General features: G+C 37.6%; 1 protein-coding gene and 2 long non-coding RNA genes across 14 annotated transcripts; 1 reads left to right on the top strand and 2 right to left on the bottom strand.

Moving 5' to 3' along the window:
• The first annotated feature begins 2,060 nt into the window (after positions 1 to 2,060).
• Positions 2,061 to 10,921, top strand: LOC105353816 (uncharacterized). Of its 12 annotated transcripts, none has more exons than XR_013648458.1 (22): positions 2,061 to 3,107; positions 3,257 to 3,623; positions 3,822 to 3,905; positions 4,111 to 5,291; positions 5,373 to 5,592; positions 6,127 to 6,292; positions 6,378 to 6,460; positions 6,564 to 6,740; positions 6,811 to 6,918; positions 7,059 to 7,088; positions 7,452 to 7,511; positions 7,643 to 7,777; positions 7,998 to 8,132; positions 8,288 to 8,356; positions 8,429 to 8,523; positions 8,692 to 8,818; positions 8,918 to 9,035; positions 9,107 to 9,177; positions 9,474 to 9,616; positions 9,776 to 9,850; positions 9,946 to 9,984; positions 10,292 to 10,921. XR_013648458.1 is itself a non-coding variant. In XM_078933763.1 (20 exons), the coding sequence occupies exons 2-19, from the start codon at positions 3,549 to 3,551 to the stop codon at positions 9,606 to 9,608; spliced, it is 3,069 nt and encodes a 1,022-aa protein (XP_078789889.1). In that variant the 5' UTR covers positions 2,061 to 3,107; positions 3,257 to 3,548; the 3' UTR covers positions 9,609 to 9,616; positions 9,776 to 10,921. The 12 variants fall into 12 exon arrangements, 3 of the variants coding, with proteins under 3 accessions (XP_078789889.1, XP_078789888.1, XP_078789890.1); XR_013648457.1 differs by having other exon boundaries at positions 9,474 to 9,671; XR_013648456.1 differs by having other exon boundaries at positions 9,946 to 10,921.
• Positions 10,922 to 18,235: 7,314 nt separating this feature from the next.
• On the bottom strand, positions 18,236 to 19,021 carry LOC144984636 (uncharacterized). Its single transcript, XR_013648450.1, has 2 exons — positions 18,937 to 19,021; positions 18,236 to 18,827 (listed from the first exon to the last, which is right to left on the bottom strand). It is a non-coding gene; the product is annotated as an uncharacterized LOC144984636 (long non-coding RNA).
• A 2-nt stretch (positions 19,022 to 19,023) lies between these two features.
• LOC111948978 (uncharacterized) lies at positions 19,024 to 20,511 on the bottom strand. Its single transcript, XR_013648449.1, has 3 exons — positions 20,373 to 20,511; positions 19,448 to 19,561; positions 19,024 to 19,144 (listed from the first exon to the last, which is right to left on the bottom strand). It is a non-coding gene; the product is annotated as an uncharacterized LOC111948978 (long non-coding RNA).
• Positions 20,512 to 24,940: the final 4,429 nt, after the last annotated feature.

The following is a 24,940-nucleotide window of genomic DNA, read 5'->3' as shown; positions in this document are numbered from 1 at the left end:
GCATGGATTTGAATGGAATGAAACAGAAATAAAGATTCTCCATGTAAAAGATCACATCAGGTCCTGTCATGTCATTTTTTTCTAAAGTGGCCTGTTTCAAAGATTACACAAAACTTTCACTGGATTATTGTTGGTAAGGGTCTTCACTAATATCACAGCAAGTTTGAAGAAGATTTACTGTATAAAATTAAAGATATTAATATTATAGTCTCATTCAGGCTGTCTCATTCACAGTCAAAGTATAACATTGAAAGTATCCAAAATGCCACTTTTTTAAAAGATTACAGAGAACTTTCACTGGATTATTGTTGGTAAGGGTCTTCACTAATATCACAACAAGTTTGAAGAAGATTTACTGTATAAAATTAAAGATATTAATATTATAGTCTCCTTCAGACTCCCTCATTCACATTCAGCATACAACATTGAAAGTATCCAAAATGCCACTTTTTTAAAAGATTACACAAAACTGTCACTGGATTATTGTTGGTAAGGGTCTTCACTAATATCACAACAAGTTTGAAGAAGATTTACTGTATAAAATTAAAGATATTAATATTATAGTCTCCTCAGACTCCCTCATTCACATTCAGCATACAACATTGAAAGTATCCAAAATGCCACTTTTTTAAAAGATTACAGAGAACTTTCACTGGATTATTGTTGGTAAGGGTCTTCACTAATATCACAGCAAGTTTGAAGAAGATTTACTGTATAAAATTAAAGATATTAATATTATAGTCTCCTACAGACTCCCTCATTCACATTCAGCATACAACATTGAAAGTATCCAAAATGCCACTTTTGTAAAAGATTACAGAGAACTTTCACTGGATTATTGTTGGTAAGGGTCTTCACTAATATCACAGCAAGTTTGAAGAAGATTTACTGTATAAAATTAAAGATATTAATATTATAGTCTCATTCAGGCTGTCTCATTCACAGTCAAAGTATAACATTGAAAGTATCCAAAATGCCACTTTTTTAAAAGATTACACAAAACTTTCACTGGATTATTGTTGGTAAGGGTCTTCACTAATATCACAACAAGTTTGAAGAAGATTTACTGTATAAAATTAAAGATATTAATATTATAGTCTCCTTCAGACTCCCTCATTCACATTCAGCATACAACATTGAAAGTATCCAAAATGCCACTTTTTTAAAAGATTACACAAAACTGTCACTGGATTATTGTTGGTAAGGGTCTTCACTAATATCACAACAAGTTTGAAGAAGATTTACTGTATAAAATTAAAGATATTAATATTATAGTCTCCTTCAGACTCCCTCATTCACATTCAGCATACAACATTGAAAGTATCCAAAATGCCACTTTTTTAAAAGATTACACAAAACTTTCACTGGATTATTGTTGGTAAGGGTCTTCACTAATATCACAACAAGTTTGAAGAAGATTTACTGTATAAAATTAAAGATATTAATATTATAGTCTCCTTCAGACTCCCTCATTCACATTCAGCATACAACATTGAAAGTATCCAAAATGCCACTTTTTTAAAAGATTACACAAAACTTTCACTGGATTATTGTTGGTAAGGGTCTTCACTAATATCACAGCAAGTTTGAAGAAGATTTACTGTATAAAATTAAAGATATTATTATTATAGTCTCCTTCAGACTCCCTCATTCACATTCAGCATACAACATTGAAAGTATCCAAAATGCCAATTTTTAAAAGATTACACAAAACATTCACTGGATTATTGTTGGTAAGGGTCTTCACTAATATCACAGCAAGTTTGAAGAAGATTTACTGTATAAAATTAAAGATATTGATATTATAGTCTCATTCAGGCTGTCTCATTCATAATCAAAGTATAACATTGAAAGTATCCAAAATGCCACTTTTGGAGTCTCAAAGCAGTTTTAGATCTTCTTTTCTCTGCCAATTTTCTCTAATAACCTTCTCTTGATCATATTTTATCGGCATTGTTTAGACACTTGTTATTTAGAAAGAAACCACTCCTCAGTACTCGTCAAGCTTCATTCAAAAAACTTGGTCATTCAACAAGGTGCGGCTTGGGACACAATTAATTCAATTCAATTTTATTTGTACAGCCCAAAATCACAACAACAGTCGTCTCGATGGGCTTCGAAGTAAAACATGAAATCAAAAGGATCACGAATACAAAGAGTTCAATAGAAAAATACTAAAATGAACTAACAAACTGACTAAGCTATACTGGCATCCCTGCCCTTAGACCCCCCTTCGCGGTAAGGAAAAACTCCCAAAAAAAACCGGATTCCGGAAAAAACGAAGAAACCTCAGGGGTGCCCACATGAAGGAGGGATCCTCCCCCAGGACGGACAGGCGATTTACCAGAAATCTTAGAGAAGAATTAACTTATCTAAATCTACAACTACATATATAAAAGTCCAGCAGACGAGCTTCATCCAGCCGTGGTTATCGGGACAGTCAAAGGCGCGAGTCGAGCCGGAGACAGGAACCACAGCCAGGTGTAGGAGCAGGAGCAGAGACGAGGTACTCGGTCAGGTACAGAGCAGAGACGAGCCAGAGATGAGCCAGAGGCAGGATCCACAGCCAGGTGTAGGAGCAGGAGCAAAGGCGAGGTAAACGGTCAGGAACTGGAGCACGGATGAGCCAACTGGAGTCTGGAAGCACTCCCACTTAGGAGCCTTTAAATCACCTCAGTTCATTGCTCCAACAGTTAGGTATAGCCAAGTTGGTGGGAACATATCAAATTGCGAACATATCACGTTGCGAACATATCACGTTACTTACTACGAAATCATGAAGAAAGGGTAAGTGCTGTTGTCATGAAGTTTTATTTATTTGCCTCAATCACAATTACATTTGTATGAGTAATACCAATACACACACATGTGTATATGTGTATAATGAGGTTCTTAATTGTGTGCAATTTGTGGCACAGTGTGACAGACTTAAGATTAATGTGTGTATGTTTTCCATAAAAACACTTCAATCTATAAGGATGATTATTGTGGTTTGAGGCCCCTGTTACAGTCATAACCTAATTTATGTGTTTCTCAATAGTGAGACAACAATTGTCAATTTACTTTATTGTGCTTACAGGTTTTGTACGTTTTCCTCATTTGGAAGGGTTTGTATAACCTCAATATTTCACTATTTGGAGCAGTACAACATAGTTGGCTATTTTTTTTATTGGTCATATGCATAATGTAATTTACACTGTGCCTTACATTATGAACAAAACATGTAATATATTGACATCTCGTTTTCACATAAAAGGCACGGCAAACTTCTAAAGGTGTGGAAGAAATTGCAGGAGCTGTGGCTAAATTCACAGAACCTGGAGCCAGTGTCACTGACTACAGTGTTCACACTGAAGCAGGGTTCTGGGAAAATGTTAGCAAGCAGTTGCAAGTGCCCAACACCTTTAAGAACAGGATGAAAATGGCTAGAATTGCTACTAGTTATGCAAAGGAAATTGTAGAACATCAAAATGTATAATATTCGTAATAGTTTGGCATTAACTTGTATTCATCATCTATACTTGTCCACTCGTTTATAGGAACATTCAATGGTCACAAATGTCTTGGTGGGGAGCATTAATGAAACCGAGAAGACCCCTTCAGAGGATGCCACACGCATCACGGTAAAATAATATGTGGGAGATTGACTGTGGTTTTCTATTATCCATTGGTATGTCTACCTAGTGTACACTCATCAATAGATAATGGCCTAGATAGACCTAGTGTTGACCTATGAGTTGCCATTCAAACTTTATCGCCACATTGCTAAATCGGTTATCAATGTCATCAATGTGAAACACTGATTAACCAAATGATTGCAGGCCACTGATGCGACTCCACAGTCAGGACTTAACCCGGCTGAGGACTCTAATACTGAATCCAAATCCTCACCCTGTGGTGACGAGGTAATGTCATTCAATTTAATGTTTCTAAGTCTGTAGAGTTTTGTTAGAAATTGTTCACCATTTAAATAACAAGTTGTGGCGCGCATGTTGGCAGGGTAGTTGTTGCTACAAACATAAAATTGCCAATTCAATGTTGTCATATAATGGGTATCACAAATAATCAGTTTGATAAATTACATTTTGGTAACAAATACCTCTGTTATAGAGTCTGGATGGGAATGGGAACACCTCAGATTTCTCTGCACCCAGCACTATTGACCTGGACACCTTTCAGTACCCCTTGCCAGCACAACCATGCTTTTTCGTCATCAGTAAAAGTGACTGGCAACAGTTGAGACGCATGCAGTCAGGCAGGCGCTTCCATGGACTGCAGTGGACCAATGTTGTAGCCAAAGGTCTCAAATCAGTTAATCCATACTGCAGTTTTGGGTTCAAACACCACTGTGTGAAAACCCTCCTTTCAACGACAAAGGCACCTCTTTTCCGTTGTATGGCCTATTGTCGTTTTGAGGCTTGCCCTGTTAAGGCAGCTGTGACAGTCACTGATAGCAGCTTGAAAGCCGTGGTGGTGTTTTCAGGGGGTAATGTGTGCCACAACACCCTGGAGACAAAAAGCAGGCCAGTCCGTGCTGATTCCAGAAAGACAACCGCAAGCATACTGCAAACAAAGCACCCCCGGAGCGTATACTTGGAGTCTATGCTCAGTTTGCCACCACCTGTAGTACAATCAGGATGTAGGGATGATGCAGTGAGCACAGGTGTGTTGAAGAATATATCATGGACTGAGCGACAGAAGGAAAGGCCACATTCTGATGAAGTGACAAGTCTCCAGACAATTATTGATAACCTGAAAGGCACTGATACAGAGGTCCTGCAGAAAGTGATGCTGCATCCCAAGGGAATAATGTTGTGGTCGAAGAAAACGCTCTCTGTGTTTTACAAAAGATGCAAAGAGGATATAGTGTACTTGGACGCAACAGGCAACATCGTTAAGAAAAAAAGCAAGCAAAGTCCACCCTACTATGTTTACGAGCTGGTGGTGAGAAACCCATCCAAGGGTTCATCCCCACTGCCAGTAGCCACATATGTTACATGTGACCACACCACCGCATCGGTCACATATTTTCTGCAGGCCTTTCAGACTGACCTGGTGAGACTCTATGGACATGGGGCAAACAAGAGACCTGTCATGATTATCTGTGATGGCTCCCTTGTCCTACTCCATTCCATCTCCATTACCTTTTGCCACACTGCGCTAGAGGATCTGTTGACTAAATATTATCAGCTGATCACTGGTCAATATTCCAAAACACAATTTGACCTGCCAATCCTCCATCGATGTTTAAGTCACATCATGAGGAATGCCAAGGACCTGTGCAAAAAGCAGTAAGTGCATCATATGGCATGTATACAAATTATAAATGTCTGTAAATGGTGATGTCAATTTATCCATCCATTTCTTTTCAGGATTCCTGCACACTACAAGCTTGGGATGCACATCTTTGGCCTATTGGCATGTTCATCCACTTTAGAACAGATGGACCAGGTTCTTCTCAGTGCTACTGCTCTGTTCAACAGTCCCTGTTCTGGACCAAATGTTGAAAAGAACTATGATAACCTCATAGGACTGATGCAAGAAATTGGCACAATTGATCTTGACAGAACCATCACTCCAGAAAACTACAAGGTAAATATGTGGAGGGCCAAATACTAAGTGAAGTGTTGCCCACGAAGGTATTAAACATCCATCTGAAAATTATCCCAAACGAGAAGTTAATCCATGACCTCTGTCAAAAGATGGCAGGGTTGAGATCTTTAACAGCATTTGTCTGTGGTCCTAATTACAAAGTTATGGATAAATAACATGAATTTTAAAAGAATCTGTTATGGATTGATTGGGAGGAAATGATAAGGGAACGTGAATGTCGGAACAAACCAAATGACATTGTATCTTGGGAACCATCTAAATCACTTTGAGTCCAGTAATTATTCATATTTCCTAGAGAAATCACTAAAGTTGGGAGAGAATTAAACCACTAGGTGGTGCTAAAATGACGTAAACACAGGAGTGCAAGACTGCTGATCTTTAGAAGCGGTCTTGCACTGACTTTAACCTATTTGGCAGGAACTATTGTGGGAGGAGGAAGGTAAATAATGGTTTCCCACATTATTTTCCAGATGTGCTGTCATTAATTAATACTGTTATGATTATAATTTTCAGCATGCAGTGGGAAGTGCTCCATTGAAGTCTCATTTCCAAGAAATTATTCAGAGAGCACCTTTGGACCATTGTGGGGTATGCAATATTTACTACGCCCCAGGATTCATTCCCAGTTTGGAGAAATATTTTCTCCCACATGCAACACTCTGGTCTGGATTAATGTTAGGTTGGTATCTACTTGATGTTATGTATAACCTGACTGTATAATTTTGCCCCTGTCATATCCTATATCATGCATTTATTATCTTTAGGAGATTTGGGGCGCCACGGTACCGGTCCGGCTTACACGAATCTCAGTAAGCGTTATAACGAAGTCAGCCAGACCAGGAAACAGGTAATATCCTAATCAAATTGGAAGCATTTCTTTGCATCGACATGGAATGCTTTGACTGGCTGCATAGAAGAATCTTAATTCCAACAAGAGACATATTTTGTAGAACTTCACAATGGCAAACAGGACACAAGGAATCATGGAAAAAAGCCAGTGGGACCTAAAGCAAATTAGATTCCAAAGGAAATCTGTGAGCCGACTAGATGACTTTGTGACTGTTTACCAAAAGATGCATGACGCCCTGCTCCTGGAATATGCAGACACCGAGCTATCCAGAAAGAGAGTAAGATTTGACTCAGAATTGGCACATTACATGGCGGTCCAAATGCAATATTAACTCATTGCAACTTAAGTCCCATAGAGTGGAGGTTGAAAGGTGGAAGAAAGGCAGAGTGGGGCGCAAAGGTGTCTATGTCTCACCATTGGCAACAACTTTGCCATTCAAGAAGCCAGAACCTGAGGTGCTGTGTAACAGTCTTGTGACTGGAACTATCAAAATTCATATTGTTGTTTTACCTGTGAATATCCTTCACTCAAAAATGTAGTTCCCTCCATCAAACGCTAGTATTTACGCTAGTATTTGTCTTTGTGACCCCTTTAGAACCGTACATTGACACAGAAGAAAGCACAGGTTTGTACCAGTCTTTTACCACATATTATGTCGTGTCAATGAAGTCGTTTTATGTTTGGTTTTTCATACCTGCAACACGAAGTAGAAACATTGTTAACATTACATCATTATAGAAGTTACTTTATTATTATGGCATACTTGTAACCAATATTCAGTTGTTGCAATTGAAGCACTGTTTCAATATTGGAATGTATTATACACACACATGAAAAGCCCATGTGTCATGCAAGTGGCTTCAATGTCGAAGTAGAGATGTTCTTTGAGGTTCACACCTCTGAAAGTGAAACCAGTTCCATTGAGGGATATCACAATGGTTAGTGGCTGCTAAAAGCAATACTGCTCTACTCATGCACTCCACAACAGGAACAGCCAACAGCTGCACCGACATCTGGAGAAACACACAGAGCAACAGCAGAGTCTGAGGTGAGATTATGCACAGTGATCGGCACAGTAAATCCCATGCCCTTGCATGTCTTACATTGATACTGAAAGTGATTGCAAAGTATACTTTATGTCAGATCATCTACATGTTTACCAAAATATGTTTGTTTTAGCTTACTACATTGTGGAGGAGACAAAAGACGGAAGTGGTTGTCTCTGTCATTCCCTCTCAGATTAGAGGGAACAACCTCATTATCCACCACAGTGAACTTTGTCCCCTTGTACCTCATCAGTGGCTCACAGGAGAGGTTTGTAGCAATAACTAATCAAATCATGAGGTGACATTGGATACTAGCACAATACTGATCTTATCGCCTCAGAAACCACAGGTCCCAGTGTATATCGTTGGATGGCCATACAAATGGACAAAGAATAGTGGGGGGGTGGGGGCGTATATAAATGTTAGTTGAGGACATCACCTTGATATAATCCAATGCTGAATGGCATGGTTTCTCTATGCATGTTTAGATCATCGAGTGCCTCTTGCATCTTACTGCCAATCAACATAATTTGTCAGACACAATCTACATCATGAACCACTACACGGCTGGAGTGATTGTGCATGACAAGAGAGAATTGTTCCGGAGGCAAAGCTTGGCAAAAGTAAATACCATTTCAGTTCTATGTGATATTGTGAATGAAAGAAGCTGCAGCATGTATGTTAAGACGTTTTGGCCAAAGCATAATATGCATGCAGTGGTATTGTGGTGTCAAATAAATGCTTATTTCCACTGTTTTTCCTTTTCAATCTGAAACAGATAAATTTTGAGAACTACAAAGCCATTGCATCCTGTGTTAACTACAACAATACACACTGGAAGTTTCTGGTGAGTGACTTCTTAGCCCAAATGTGAAATATTATACAAAGCATTTATTTCATGACATTATTTTGGTTGTAGTATATTAATGCAGCTGAAAGTACTGTCTACTTGCTCGATCCTGTGCAATCTACGACAGAGCTGGCAGAGTCTGATCATGCAGCAAAGAAATTTCGGTAATCCCACATCAACACCACTAATCATTCCACATACAATTCGATGAGTACACTTTCACCACTTGTCAGACTAGTATGCCTGTAAACTCATGCATACTTTTGTAAAGTCTTTGACAAAATATTTGTGTGAAAGATGGTAGACTTTCTTTTTTATGTAATGTATTACAGGGAGTATCTTAACATGAGGAGGACCTGCCACAACAGGACAGACTGGGTGGACATTAAATTTAGGGGGGGAACCATGACACACCCATGTCAGCAGGATGGAAACAGTTGTGGTGTAATTACCATCATGGTAGCACAAGACTTATGTGTTATGGACATGTACCTCACCTGTATTACCCCACAGTGAGACTAAGGTCCTTATGCTGATATCATGTACTGTTTTGTTCAGATGGCACGGTCGATAATGCAAAAATTCCCAGACCCGCCAAATATTGTGTTCCAAACAACAGTGGTGGAGATGGCACAGGAACGAAAAAAACTGGCTCTTGCACTACTTCAGGCTTCAGGTGCAAGCATTAACTCTCCATCTTGGCCCACTGGACTCCCAGTGATGATTGACGTCCCTTTTCCATTTCAGTGTTCGACAAGACTAACGACTGTGCTATGTGTGCCACAACATTAAGTACTGGACCTTCCCACACTGACTGGGTAAGCGTGCAATATTGGAGGTAGTTCAGGGGGATGGTGTTGGAACATCTAATGGCCTTCAGGAGATGTCTGTTATTTTTTTTTCTTTAATTTTATCAAATTATGTGATCAGTGTATTGAAGCCATTGAACTACAACTTATGAAACCTGGTGGTGAGTGACGCTGTGCTGTAACCCTTCAGTAAGATCATTGTACAGCACCATGTCTTTAGCAAGGACTTCTGATGTCACAATAGTGCAGTGCCGTCTGAACAATATTCATTCTTTAAGTTAGGCATTTGTGTTTCTGACTTGCAGATACAATGTGATGAATGCAGCCGGTGGTTCCATGTCCAGTGCGTGCCAATGGATACAGCAGAGTATGAAGATGCAAAGGCCAAGGAGTGGAAATGCTGTTTGTGTGCACAGGACATGGAAACATCTTTCCTTTAACCCATCCTGTCAGTGTAGTCTCATTTACAGGATTATTCTTATTTTAATCTCTGAAAGTAAAATGTCAGTGATGTTTTTATATTTTTTATACGCCTAACACTGCATATGTCAATACTTGTTTGAAAATTACTGCTTTCACTTAGTCACTCTGTATTTTTGTTTCCCAGACAGGTGTTCCTGATCTGCGGTTACTTTTCACATATTCTCTGCTCTCAACCAGCCAAGGCAGATGACTGTCCATTGTTAGTCAGGTTCTGCCAGAGGTTTATTCCTGTTGAGTTGGTAGTTCTGTTGCTTTGTTACGTTATTTTTTTTTCTTTCTTCTTTATTTTTCAAGTCCCCCCTCATATGTAAATGTAAAGGCAAGGCATCCCCGGTAAGTATGTATTTATGCACGGAACTGGTGCGCACGCAATCCCGCACACACATCAACAAACTGAAGAAAACACACGTAGGTTCACATAGAACGCACGCAACATGCAGCTCACAGCCAGAAAACATTCATGCACACAACCCAAAGCGCTTTTCTGCGCAGGTAAAAAAAAGGAGTTGCTGCTTTAATTAATACAACCATTAACTGACCCAGAAGCCCGATTTTGAATCATTAATATATCAGTTACAATAAGGACTATTGCATACCTAGTGTCTATAGCCCACATGTTGACGACTCTTCCTTCTTTCAGATTTTCACCTCACTCTCTGTCCCCTCTGTGCCTCCCTGCACTCTGGCTATGGGGGCCCCTGTGGGGTCTTGCTGGCTGGCCCTAGCCTGGGTGGCGGATGTGATTTCCCCGATGGGCGTTTGTTATCTATCTGCTACCGTACGAGTGTTCATCATTACTTGACCGTGATGATGAAACTCCAGAAATGTTTTTGCCTTATGCTGGTTCTTGGGTTTTGCTCCCCCTTCTATAATCCTCCTCCTACCCCCCCCCCCCCCCCCCCCCGAACATCACGCTCTTCTCCCCTCCTATTTTTTTCCGTTCACTGAGATGAAGTATAGCCTAAATTACAAAAGGGGTTAATTACAATATACACCTAGTGTGTCAAAAGACACATACCTCTTTTGTAACAGTAAAATATGTCCAACTCAAGAGGCTTTCAGCTCTCATTTGTTTGCTCAGCTGTTGGACATGACAAGTTATAAAGGAAACAAATAAAACAGAAAAGGGTCTTTCTGCCTTCCACATTAGTGCTTGCTCAGGATGGTGAGGAAATGTTTAATGCAACCTATTTGTTTCACAGGGACATCCACTATAGTTTTGTTTTGCTGTAACTACCTCTAATAAAGCTTTATTGAACAGGTTACACAATGGTGTATGCTGCGTTTTGTTCTGTCATTTGGAAATCATTAGGAAACAATTCCAGAGGTTTGACTCCAGAAATGTGAACATCTATATTTATTATTTTTTACTCTTGTTGCAATCAATTTCCTCAAAACATTTTGCGATATAAGTGAGGACCCTTACCAACAATAATCCAGTGAATGTTCTCTGTAATCTTTTAAAAAAGTGGCATTTTGGATACTTTCAATGTTGTATGCTGAATGTGAATGAGGGAGTCTGAAGGAGACTATAATATTAATATCTATAATTTTATACAGTAAATCTTCTTCAAACTTGTTGTGATATTAGTGAAGACCCTTACCAACAATAATCCAGTGAAAGTTCTCTGTAATCTTTTAAAAAAGTGGCATTTTGGATACTTTCAATGTTGTATGCTGAATGTGAATGAGGGAGTCTGAAGGAGACTATAATATTAATATCTATAATTTTATACAGTAAATCTTCTTCAAACTTGCTGTGATATTAGTGAAGACCCTTACCAACAATAATCCAGTGAAAGTTTTGTGTAATCTTTTAAAAAAGTGGCATTTTGGATACTTTCAATGTTATACTTTGACTGTGAATGAGACAGCCTGAATGAGACTATAATATTAATATCTTTAATTTTATACAGTAAATCTTCTTCAAACTTGTTGTGATATTAGTGAAGACCCTTACCAACAATAATCCAGTGAAAGTTCTCTGTAATCTTTTAAAAAAGTGGCATTTTGGATACTTTCAATGTTGTATGCTGAATGTGAATTTGACAGCCTGAATGAGACTATAATATTAATATCTTTAATTTTATACAGTAAATCTTCTTCAAACTTGCTGTGATATTAGTGAAGACCCTTACCAACAATAATCCAGTGAAAGTTTTGTGTAATCTTTTAAAAAAGTGGCATTTTGGATACTTTCAATGTTGTATGCTGAATGTGAATGAGGGAGTCTGAAGGAGACTATAATATTAATATCTTTAATTTTATACAGTAAATCTTCTTCAAACTTGTTGTGATATTAGTGAAGACCCTTACCAACAATAATCCAGTGACAGTTTTGTGTAATCTTTTAAAAAAGTGGCATTTTGGATACTTTCAATGTTGTATGCTGAATGGGAATGAGGGAGTCTGAAGGAGACTATAATATTAATATCTTTAATTTTATACAGTAAATCTTCTTCAAACTTGTTGTGATATTAGTGAAGACCCTTACCAACAATAATCCAGTGAAAGTTTTGTGTAATCTTTTAAAAAAGTGGCATTTTGGATACTTTCAATGTTATACTTTGACTGTGAATGAGACAGCCTGAATGAGACTATAATATTAATATCTTTAATTTTATACAGTAAATCTTCTTCAAACTTGCTGTGATATTAGTGAAGACCCTTACCAACAATAATCCAGTGACAGTTTTGTGTAATCTTTTAAAAAAGTGGCATTTTGGATACTTTCAATGTTATACTTTGACTGTGAATGAGACAGCCTGAATGAGACTATAATATTAATATCTTTAATTTTATACAGTAAATCTTCTTCAAACTTGTTGTGATATTAGTGAAGACCCTTACCAACAATAATCCAGTGAAAGTTTTGTGTAATCTTTTAAAAAAGTGGCATTTTGGATACTTTCAATGTTATACTTTGACTGTGAATGAGACAGCCTGAATGAGACTATAATATTAATATCTTTAATTTTATACAGTAAATCTTCTTCAAACTTGCTGTGATATTAGTGAAGACCCTTACCAACAATAATCCAGTGAAAGTTCTCTGTAATCTTTTAAAAAAGTGGCATTTTGGATACTTTCAATGTTGTATGCTGAATGTGAATGAGGGAGTCTGTAGGAGACTATAATATTAATATCTATAATTTTATACAGTAAATCTTCTTCAAACTTGCTGTGATATTAGTGAAGACCCTTACCAACAATAATCCAGTGAAAGTTTTGTGTAATCTTTTAAAAAAGTGGCATTTTGGATACTTTCAATGTTGTATGCTGAATGTGAATGAGGGAGTCTGAAGGAGACTATAATATTAATATCTTTAATTTTATACAGTAAATCTTCTTCAAACTTGTTGTGATATTAGTGAAGACCCTTACCAACAATAATCCAGTGAAAGTTTTGTGTAATCTTTTAAAAAAGTGGCATTTTGGATACTTTCAATGTTGTATGCTGAATGTGAATGAGGGAGTCTGAAGGAGACTATAATATTAATATCTTTAATTTTATACTGTAAATCTTCTTCAAACTTGTTGTGATATTTGTGAAGACCCTTACCAACAATAATCCAGTGACAGTTTTGTGTAATCTTTTAAAAAAGTGGCATTTTGGATACTTTCAATGTTGTATGCTGAATGTGAATGAGGGAGTCTGAAGGAGACTATAATATTAATATCTTTAATTTTATACAGTAAATCTTCTTCAAACTTGCTGTGATATTAGTGAAGACCCTTACCAACAATAATCCAGTGAAAGTTTTGTGTAATCTTTTAAAAAAGTGGCATTTTGGATACTTTCAATGTTGTATGCTGAATGTGAATGAGGGAGTCTGAAGGAGACTATAATATTAATATCTTTAATTTTATACAGTAAATCTTCTTCAAACTTGTTGTGATATTAGTGAAGACCCTTACCAACAATAATCCAGTGACAGTTTTGTGTAATCCTTTAAAAAAGTGGCATTTTGGATACTTTCAATGTTATACTTTGACTGTGAATGAGACAGCCTGAATGAGACTATAATATTAATATCTTTAATTTTATACAGTAAATCTTCTTCAAACTTGCTGTGATATTAGTGAAGACCCTTACCAACAATAATCCAGTGAAAGTTCTCTGTAATCTTTTAAAAAAGTGGCATTTTGGATACTTTCAATGTTGTATGCTGAATGTGAATGAGGGAGTCTGTAGGAGACTATAATATTAATATCTTTAATTTTATACAGTAAATCTTCTTCAAACTTGCTGTGATATTAGTGAAGACCCTTACCAACAATAATCCAGTGAAAGTTCTCTGTAATCTTTTAAAAAAGTGGCATTTTGGATACTTTCAATGTTGTATGCTGAATGTGAATGAGGGAGTCTGTAGGAGACTATAATATTAATATCTTTAATTTTATACAGTAAATCTTCTTCAAACTTGTTGTGATATTAGTGAAGACCCTTACCAACAATAATCCAGTGACAGTTTTGTGTAATCTTTTAAAAAAGTGGCATTTTGGATACTTTCAATGTTGTATGCTGAATGTGAATGAGGGAGTCTGAAGGAGACTATAATATTAATATCTTTAATTTTATACAGTAAATCTTCTTCAAACTTGTTGTGATATTAGTGAAGACCCTTACCAACAATAATCCAGTGACAGTTTTGTGTAATCTTTTAAAAAAGTGGCATTTTGGATACTTTCAATGTTATACTTTGACTGTGAATGAGACAGCCTGAATGAGACTATAATATTAATATCTTTAATTTTATACAGTAAATCTTCTTCAAACTTGCTGTGATATTAGTGAAGACCCTTACCAACAATAATCCAGTAAAAGTTTTGTGTAATCTTTTAAAAAAGTGGCATTTTGGATACTTTCAATGTTGTATGCTGAATGTGAATGAGGGAGTCTGAAGGAGACTATAATATTAATATCTTTAATTTTATACAGTAAATCTTCTTCAAACTTGTTGTGATATTAGTGAAGACCCTTACCAACAATAATCCAGTGACAGTTTTGTGTAATCCTTTAAAAAAGTGGCATTTTGGATACTTTCAATGTTATACTTTGACTGTGAATGAGACAGCCTGAATGAGACTATAATATTAATATCTTTAATTTTATACAGTAAATCTTCTTCAAACTTGCTGTGATATTAGTGAAGACCCTTACCAACAATAATCCAGTGAAAGTTTTGTGTAATCTTTGAAACAGGCCACTTTAGAAAAAAATGACATGACAGGACCTGATGTGATCTTTTACATGGAGAATCTTTATTTCTGTTTCATTCCATTCAAATCCATGCCATGCTCAACAACACACAAAACACTCTTGTTAATGTTCACACTCACTTTTAGAATCTGTCTGATTGCATACATTTCAAACAAACACATTATTGTTGGTAGTTCATTATAGAATGGTCAGACATGCAACATGAATGAATAAATCTGCACATCAAATGACAATATAGAGCTGCAATGTCTCTCATTGATTTCTGAGCACAGTACATGTTATTTGATCATGAGTAACTGTGACATAGGTGATATTAGCGCTTTATACAGTCTTTCCAGCTCGCTGGGCGTGTGCACCGTAAACTATGATGTAAACGCGCATGCTAAAAGTCAGTGACGGCTGGCGTGACCGCACTTCCGCAGATGTCGGCTCACTTGACCGCGGTAAATTAAGCATATGTGCAAAACACATTATGTGCCTAAGCCAAGTGAGCTGCAGTGTGGGTTTGGAGAAACTTAACAACCCCAAGACCACAGAGGCCAGCTCCACCTAGAATGAACAAAACCAAACAGATACATAAATCAAAGCAGGGGATAACTACCTCCTCAGTGATAAAATGGCATGTTACAGCCAAGTTAGCATCCATGTTAATTGATGTCCACATGTCTGCTCTCAGGCTGACAGCAGAGGCCCTGTTAACCACAGCTAAGGCCTTCTCCTTTTAGGCTTTGTACTTTTCCTCCACCATTGTCCTCAAGGCCTTCCTATTAGGAATTATGTAGGAGTGGTCCAAAAGGTTGACAAAAGCCTAATGGTGACAAATAAAATACAGCTTATTATGTACACAAAAGCATAAATAATGTAAATGCTATATAACATTAGCCACCTTACCTTGAAGCCCTTGTCTCCAACCATTGAAAATGGTTGTGCATCCATTACAATCATATCCACCAATGCAGCACCAACTTCTTGCTTTCTTGAAGCCTTTGTTTTTAACAATTGAAAATGTTTGTGCATCACAAACACTTTTTAACAAATGTTAAAAAATAAAAACAGTTAAAATATAAAAACTTAAGATAAGTTAATGCAGAAAAAGCCTAAAACACCTGAAATATAAAAAGCATAAGTTGGTATGTTTAAACAAAGATTAAATAATTAGATAAATAATAATAATAACTCGCATCAAACAAATAAAAAATGAACTGAGTCCAAACCAGCACACCTGCACCCAAACAAATTTATGAGCAGGTGTGTTGAGCACGTGACCATGTGCTCTTTTTCTTCTTCTTCTTCTTGTGGTTTGGCCTCAATTACAAAAGGGGTTTATTCAGACATACCTTTGGTTTGTCTGAAGATTAATAACCCCTCTTGTTAAAGTAAAATATGTCCAACACAAGAGGCCCTCAGCTCTCATCTGACTGCCCAGCTGTTGGACAGGACAAGTTAAAAAAAAAAAAAAAAAATGCGGTTTATTAAACATTAGATCCATTTCCTCTAAGTCCCTCTTAGTCAATGAGTTAATCATTGATAACAACCTTAGTCTTCTAGCCTTAACAGAAACTTGGCTCCAGCAGGATGACTATGTTAGACTGAATGAAGCACCCCCCCCCCCCCCCCACACTTATGCTAACTATCAGAAATCCAGGATTTCAGGGAAAGGAGGTGGTTTGGCAGTAATATCACAGTCTAGCTTACTTCTCAGCCCTAAAGTTAAAAATGCTTATAATTCATTTGAAAGCATCATTTTGTCTATAAATCACCCAAACAGAAAAACTCGAAAACCTGTTTTACTCATAATAATTTATCGCCCCCCCGGCCCATATTCAGAATTTTTAACTGAGTTTTCCGACTTCCTATCGACTATTGTCTTACATTCTGATCAAATTATAATATTAGGGGATTTTAATATTCATGTTGATGACCCCAGTGACTGTCTAGGAAATGCGGTAACACACAAACCAGTTGGGTGTTTCCCTATGAGATGCAATGTACTATTTAAACCAGTGTGACCCATCCTCAACCGTGATATTATGCCATGATCTCTGGTGTCTACTCTGATATTCAGACCTCTCCCTACTTTGTCCTGAATACTAAATAGATGTCTTCCTTTCCTCTCCCTTTCCCATCGTGTCTGCCATTCGTCCATAATATGCCTCCTAATAATCGCCCTAAATTCTGTTGTACCTAATGGAATTTCCTTCTCCATACCTCGTTTCAACGCCCTTTTAGCCAGAAAATCAGCCATTTCATTTCCCTCCACCCCCCTATGTGCTGGTACCCACATAAATCTAATGTTTATTTTCAATTTTTCCAACCTGAACAAACTCTCATAAATTTCATACAATATATCTGATCTGCTATCAGAATAGTAAGACTTCAGAGACATTAAAGCTGACAATGAGTCTGAAAAAATAATACCATCTCCAACTCTAGACCATGCGCTCTTCGGGGACCAATCCGTTTGAATTTTGGATAGCCACGTCTTCTTGCGCAAAATGACTCGCCAAAAAAGAAGTTCCGGTATAGGTCACATTATGTAATGTCCATTGGTCAGATGACGTGTCAGTGATCTGGACAATTTACAATACTACCATAGAAGAAGATTTTATGTGGTCCTTTGTAAACAAACAGAGCTCCGACGTGGAGCTAGAGTGGGTTCATTCACACTTTGGGTGAAATCCAACATCATCTAATAAAGCTGCAAAAGCATTTCCGGTAACACTTTATAATAACTATCCGTTATAGCTAGTTAACAAATCATTAATAAAATCTTAACAAATCATTAATAAACTCTTAGTTATTGAGCAAGAGATGACTTGCTAAATAACTGTTAACAGTTAGTTAAGGATTTATAAATGTATCTTATAGATAGACAGCAGATAACTAACAAGCTTTTAGTTAGTGAGCTATAAATGACTTGTTACCCGTATATTCATGAGTTCTAACTGTACCTTATTAATTAGCCAGATGATGAAGAAACTGTTAATAAATTACTTACTAATGACTTATTAAGAATCAGTTAATACTTTAAACATGTTACTAGGACGTTATTATAAAGTTGCAGCTATTCCTCGTTTCTTCACTATTTGTAAATGAGGATCAATTCCAACTTTATAATAACGTCCAAATAACATTTACAAGCTAATAACTAACGCTTAACTGGTATATTAACTCACACTTTACAGGTCAGTTGTTAATAGTTTAACCATCTGCTAGTGAAGCTTTGTTGAAAAGCAAATGGGTGGGACAATTTCAAGGTACAAAAATATGTAATATTCAAAATATCAGATGCTTTATCTCATCCTTCTTTCACTAATAGCTTTTTCTGTTTACCGTACTTGACCAAAGAAACACCACAAGTTAAGTGTTGAACACTGTTTATTCCTTTTCCACACATACTGAGTCGTCACATGGCAGATCAGCAGAATAAAACGGAATTTTAGAACTTTTTGAGCAGAACGCTGGTCAAACAGATCTTTTAATGTCCATACATCACAGCAATGTCATGGATTACCCGTCCTAGCGGCCCTTTGCGATGTTGACGGCCAAGCCACTCATGCCATTCAATAACTCTGACATGGTCTAACAGTAACTCTTCTGTACGATTTCCCCTGAGTCTCCACACATTTTCCTTAACTGTTCTCCAGGCCCTCTCTATGTGTTGAGTATGTGCACCTGTTTGGGCATCGACATATGACACACTGTGATTGACAGTGAAATGAGTGTAACCTAGCTCAGGTAAAGCATTGTGATAAGCCCGCCATTCGTCACTTATTATTGTAGAGCCTACTTTAACATGGTGAGCTATAAGCGGCACCAGATCTCTCCTTCTTCTTCTCTCGACCAAGCGAAGAATAGGTTTAGCATGTCTTCTCCCCCTCCGGTCAACACCTAGCATCCCAAACACCCACTTCTTCCTCTTCCACCCACCAGCCATTCGTCCCCGTCCATACTGTTGAAAACATGAAATATTAGGAATTATTCTTCATCAAACCAAAAAAATATCTGTCATTCAATAATTTGTATATTTGCATTATTACATAATAGTGATTGCTGCTTGCCTTTCTTTTATGTCTAAAGTGGCTCTCATCAACTGTGACAAACTGCTCCTGCCCCCCGATGTACTGGCCTCTTGCTTGCTGATATTTGTCCATTGCAGTGGTGCAAACATCTCGCAGCTTTCGAGCCATCTTGGACAGTGTTGCTGAGCTCCCAGAAATGTCGTCACTTATCATGTCCACTTGACGTAGGCGCAGGCCTTGTGCAAATCTAATGAAAGAGCAAATTATTATTACACCACAGTTCTTGTCTTCTTTTTGGTTTGATAGACAAAAAATCCAAAAATTTAAGGTGTAAATTACAACTTTTAGCAAAATAAATCACAGAAGTGAAATAACTCCAATCACTTATCTTCATGACTAGAGATGCTACATAAGATGAAAAGCAACATTTTAGTAAGTACAGTCTCCAAGTATTGTTTATGGCAGCATAGTTATATTGTATTTCTATAGAAATAAACACTTTATGTCAAAGACAGACATTCTAAAATAATATACCAATGCAATAGTGTACCTGTAGAGAAACCGCATCCAGTTGAAGAGGGAGACCTTTGATTTGCTGAATATAGATTTGTGTCTAACAGACCTCTTCAGTTTCCTTCCTTTGTGGCTGTGGTGTTTGCAAATCCTGAAAATATACAAATAAAAATACTTATGACATAGGCCAAGGTAGTGGCGAAAGCAGTGATTTTAAATCTGTGTTCAAGTCAAGGACCCCCCAAAGTGTATTTGGCCATAAAGCCCAACTAGAAATATTTAGTGCAAGGAACCCCAATAACATATACATTAATATATTTCAATGGTGTTGTTATTTTTTATAGCAGGTATGCACAGCCTTTTAGCGTATTGTAATCATGTACATTGTTTAGTTTATAGTAGTGTGTATCTAGAAATTAAAGGGTAACCCAACAGGGCAGTTGGATGCTGACTCCACTCTCAGCCCATGATTTGAAAAATGCAAAACAAAAAAAAAAAGGAGTGGGGCTGGTGAAGGTAGGCTGAGCTGGGGAGATATGGTTTGGATCTGTGATTGACACTGACGTTAACTCATAAACTGTAAAAACAATGGACGAAACAAGGTGCTCCACTGTTCCTGAGACAGGCGCCGCCATGTTGAAATCAGTAAACTGATTGAAACTGAAGCTCTGAGTCATCGGGACAGTAGCTGCCCAACTGATGACTCAGCTGATGAATCCCGAAATTCAACTTTACTACCTCAGGGGCAGAAGGCAGATGGTTATAAATTGAGGAGTTAAAAAAATGTATTATGATTTTCAAAAATTTGGCAAGAAGGACAATAGTCAGCATGTTTACCCTTAATCTTAACATGAGTTAAGATGCCCTTTTATTAGCACAATAAATAGATTTAATTTTCACAAGAAATTCTTTAACAAATTATCAATGTGTGTTGTCATTTTATTCAATAAAAAGAAACTTACCATGCATAGTTATCCACACAGACTGATTCCCTGAATTTCATCTTGTGTTTGCATTCTTTGCATCTCATCCGTCTTCTTAGAAGTATTTTCTTCTGCAGCCATTTGATTAAGACTTTGTGTCTCCTTGTAGATTTAGTTTCTCCTTCGATAAGCTGTCTTAGCTCAGTGGCTAAACCAGGCATGATTTTAGTTTTCTTATCCTCCGTTTTTTCGCGCACTCACCACACTATTCCTGAGCTTCAGTGACTAACTCCCGCCAGATTACGTTTGAATTGCAAACTATAATAAATCGGTGTGATGAGGATAAACCAAGCCAATCATATTCGTATTCATGGGCTGAGGGCGGTGCCATGCGGCCTCCCCCATCATATCGGCTGGTTATCATCTTGTCAATCACCGTTGTAGGCCCATTTTGATTAGTTGCAGCCGGCGACAACCTAGACAGATGCGCCCATCCTTCACTCACGAGTCACGTAGCAAGTTCTTTAAATTGATTTCAAGGCATAGAGATGAACACACGGTCTGGTAAAATGTCCAACCCCAGCGGGAATGCGCAAACTACCGCGATAAATCCAGGTACTGTCGGAAAAAAGAGGAAAAAGTCAACAGCGGGAATTTCGAAGGAGAGGGAAACTTCAACTGTGGACCAGCCGGATGTGCACATGGACGATGACGGTGTCGGTAAGCAAACGTGTTATCTTTTCTTTCAATGAAAAGAAGCTTGATTGAGATTGATTAAACATCGGAGTCATTGATTTGTTTTACACAATTCAACCATATTAGTGAAGCCACTGGCTAGGGCACAATCTTCCTGCACGACTCGTGCCACGAGCACCCCAAAAATGTACCCGCCCCCCCCCCCCGCAGTTTTTCTAGACTAAAACCGCTCATTTCCACGTCCAAGTTAATGAAATGTGCGCAAGGGCACCCTTACTGTCGTGTGTACTTGTTGTAATTACAGTATTTGCACTCTGTGAAGAATACACTGGAGCAGCCCGTACGCATGTGCGCGGCGCGCGCGTATGTGTGTGGGGGGGGGGGGGTTAACGCGCGGGGCAAACCAACTTGGCTGCAGAGGACGTGAACATCTGAACAGGTACAGAGGCGGGGAGGAGCTCAGACACCGCTTATGACTCCAGATCCCGCAACAAACCAGCAGCTGCTTTCTAAATAAAAAAATAGTTTTTATCCATAAATTAATGTAATTTATTGGGTTTACTGGATTTTATGAAAAGTGGAAGCAGAGAAAAAGACGAGTCTGCATCAAAGTGAATTTGTTTCCATCATCTCACTCATCATGACTCTGGGTATTTGACAGACAGAAAAGTCTATACCAGGTTGTGAAAAATGGACAAAGGATCTAAAGAAACATCAGCGTCCAGTTTAGAAACAAGAAAAACACTCCAAGGATAAAAGTATGCAGGCGGGGTCCAAAATTTAAAACTCACTAGGTGCCAAATTTGACGATGGAGGAGTAAAATTAAGAGCAACATTTGGCTAATGAAGGTTTGCTCTTCATTAGCCATTTCTTGTTAATTCGCTTATTGGTGGATTTTATCTAAGCTCTTCTGCCGTTCTTGTATGATATTTGTATAATATTGACCCTTCAGAACATCAAAACATTATTTTTAAAGGTCATATTTTATACATTTACCCTAACCTGGCTTTTCTAATTAGAATTTGTTCTTTATGGTATCATTTCAGATACTGAGGAAACTGTAGCTCCAACAGCATTTCTGCATTTTAAGAAGAAAGAGCTTAAACGACGTGAGGCCAAGAAAAAGAAGCAGCAAACAGTCACCAAAAAAATCAGTGACCTGACTAAGGAGAGAGACTCCCTCTGCCAACAAGTTGGTCAAAGTAAGTGGGCCCACAGTTTTGTTTGTTGTTTGAAACAGGACTGCACACCTGGCAATAATACTTTGGTGCTTTGTAAAATATATATATTAAGGGAAAGAAAGGCCAATATTTAACAGTGAGAAGGCCCTCATCAAAACATGGAGCTCGGCGCTATGGCCAAAAAAAAAAAAAACTTTGTCTAGGTTGTCCTCATACTCCCTCTTCTGCTAACGACCATCAAACGGATTTTGCTGCGTGTGATTTGATGCTCCAAGTTTAAAGTCACCACCACAGTGACCAAATTTTATTTTTTGACTCACCAGCCACCATCAATAATGTGTTTCATTTCCTATCACAAATAAGTTGTTTTTGTTTCCTTTAGCACAGCAGCAAAACATGTCACTTAAAAAGACCCCCATGCATCGCCCACAAGATCAACTGTAGTCTGGACCAGCTGACGAGAATGACAACTTTTTTAAGAAAATGAAATGATCTAAAAGTAATTTGTAAATGGCATGAAGACATTTTTAATGTCATGCAACTGGAAACTCTAACTAAAACATGCAGAGAAAACAAGGACAGATTTACTCCAAGAAAGCAGAGTGCTGGGTAAATAGAGGCCAGATTCTCCCAAAAAAATGGGAAAATCTTGAACTACAAATTTGAATTAATTGATCAAATTAATTTATTGGCCAGGTCTATTGGAACACAAGTGTGTTATTGCACAGTTAGTTCCTAAAAGATAATAGCCTATTTGTAGCATCGATTAACAGCAAACACATCTGTTCAACTGATGACCCACAGTGATGCTGATTAATTAAATAGTAAGTCTTGGGAAATGCAAATGTTAAAAGAATGTATGCGAGTGGACTTGTATTATCATAGGTAATAATTTCAAATTAACAATTGAATTGTGTTTTCTATCATGTTGTTCACACAGATAACAGTGGGACAACTGACTCATCCTCCTCGGCCAACACATCTCCTGGTGCATCTTCTTTTTCTTCGTCCTTCAGTTCATCCAGCTCCAGTTCATCCAGCTCCACTTCATTCAGCTCCTCTTCATCCAGCACCTCATCAACTGCTTTTTCAGATCAGAAATTGAAGAAAAAACGCAAGAACAAAAAGATGCACCGCCACCGGAGTCAAAAAAAAAAGGACAAAAGAAAGAAAAAGAAGACAAAAAGGGAACACAGCAGGGGAAGAGGTAAGCGTAAAGACAGGACAGCAAAAAGGCCACTCCCCTCATGTGTGTCAGGGTGTCGAGCATGGAGACATCACATCTGTCTCTCTGTGTCTCTGTTTGTCTGTATCTATCTTTTTCTATGTCTGTCTAGCTTTCTTTCTGTTTTTGTGTGAAAAAATGTTTTAAATGTATGTCCTGGTGGGTATAGTATTGTGAACTCTCCAATTGCCTTGTTTGTGTAGTCTTCATCCCTTTTTGCAACCACATAGTATCTGTGTTTGTGTCCCTGTGTTTATTCACTTATTGTATGTTTGTTGTACTTAAATTTCTATCTGTTTCAGCACGTCATCCTCAAGAGGTCATCAAGAGATACAAGAAAGTCCTAAAGGCTTACAAGAAAGGGAGAAAGCTGAGTTTGGCATATCAGAAGGTCGGTGTTGACCGAAACACCATTGTCAGCAATGCTCCGATCTGTGAATTGGCTGTGGTGGCCCCAAAGACATATAAGGAGTTACTGGGTGCCCACACGCCACAGCAACGACTTCAGGACTTTTCAAAAAAATGTCTGGAAGTGATAAATAGTGATCCAAACCTTTTGAGGGATGTTGAACATCAAAAGAAGAAGGGAAAACTGATTCTTCTGTCCAGGAAAGCTTAGGTATTGAAACACTGCGGGATGGTGTCACAGAGTAGTTCAGTGTTGCTCAGGTCCGGTTGACCAAATATATTGAGTTCTAATTGTTCTACAGCAAAAGTGCAAATGGCTTGTTATAGATTCATTTGTTTTTTTCTGTTCTGCTCAAAAAGTTCTAAAATTCCGTTTTATTCTGCTGATCTGCCATGTGACGACTCAGTATGTGTGGAAAAGGAATAAACAGTGTTCAACACTTAACTTGTGGTGTTTCTTTGGTCAAGTACGGTAAACAGAAAAAGCTATTAGTGAAAGAAGGATGAGATAAAGCATCTGATATTTTGAATATTACATATTTTTGTACCTTGAAATTGTCCCACCCATTTGCTTTTCAACAAAGCTTCACTAGCAGATGGTTAAACTATTAACAACTGACCTGTAAAGTGTGAGTTAATATACCAGTTAAGCGTTAGTTATTAGCTTGTAAATGTTATTTGGACGTTATTATAAAGTTGGAATTGATCCTCATTTACAAATAGTGAAGAAACGAGGAATAGCTGCAACTTTATAATAACGTCCTAGTAACATGTTTAAAGTATTAACTGATTCTTAATAAGTCATTAGTAAGTAATTTATTAACAGTTTCTTCATCATCTGGCTAATTAATAAGGTACAGTTAGAACTCATGAATATACGGGTAACAAGTCATTTATAGCTCACTAACTAAAAGCTTGTTAGTTATCTGCTGTCTATCTATAAGATACATTTATAAATCCTTAACTAACTGTTAACAGTTATTTAGCAAGTCATCTCTTGCTCAATAACTAAGAGTTTATTAATGATTTGTTAAGATTTTATTAATGATTTGTTAACTAGCTATAACGGATAGTTATTATAAAGTGTTACCGGAAA

The sequence above is a fragment of the Oryzias latipes genome, chromosome 16 (genome assembly GCF_053564925.1).
Source record: "Oryzias latipes strain Hd-rR chromosome 16, Olatipes_Hd-rR_3.1".
In the NCBI taxonomy this organism is placed as follows: Eukaryota; Metazoa; Chordata; class Actinopteri; order Beloniformes; family Adrianichthyidae; genus Oryzias; species Oryzias latipes.
This window is presented reverse-complemented; position numbering and strand designations above follow the sequence as displayed.

Bases quoted from the DNA above. Each gene is read 5' to 3' on its own strand.
- LOC105353816 (XM_078933763.1), top strand. From the start codon at position 3,549: ATGGTCACAAATGTCTTGGTGGGGAGCATTAATGAAACCGAGAAGACC. The intron at 3,906-4,110 runs GTAATGTCATTC...CCTCTGTTATAG, and splicing joins CCTCACCCTGTGGTGACGAG to AGTCTGGATGGGAATGGGAA. The intron at 7,089-7,451 runs GTTTGTACCAGT...ACTCCACAACAG, and splicing joins TGACACAGAAGAAAGCACAG to GAACAGCCAACAGCTGCACC.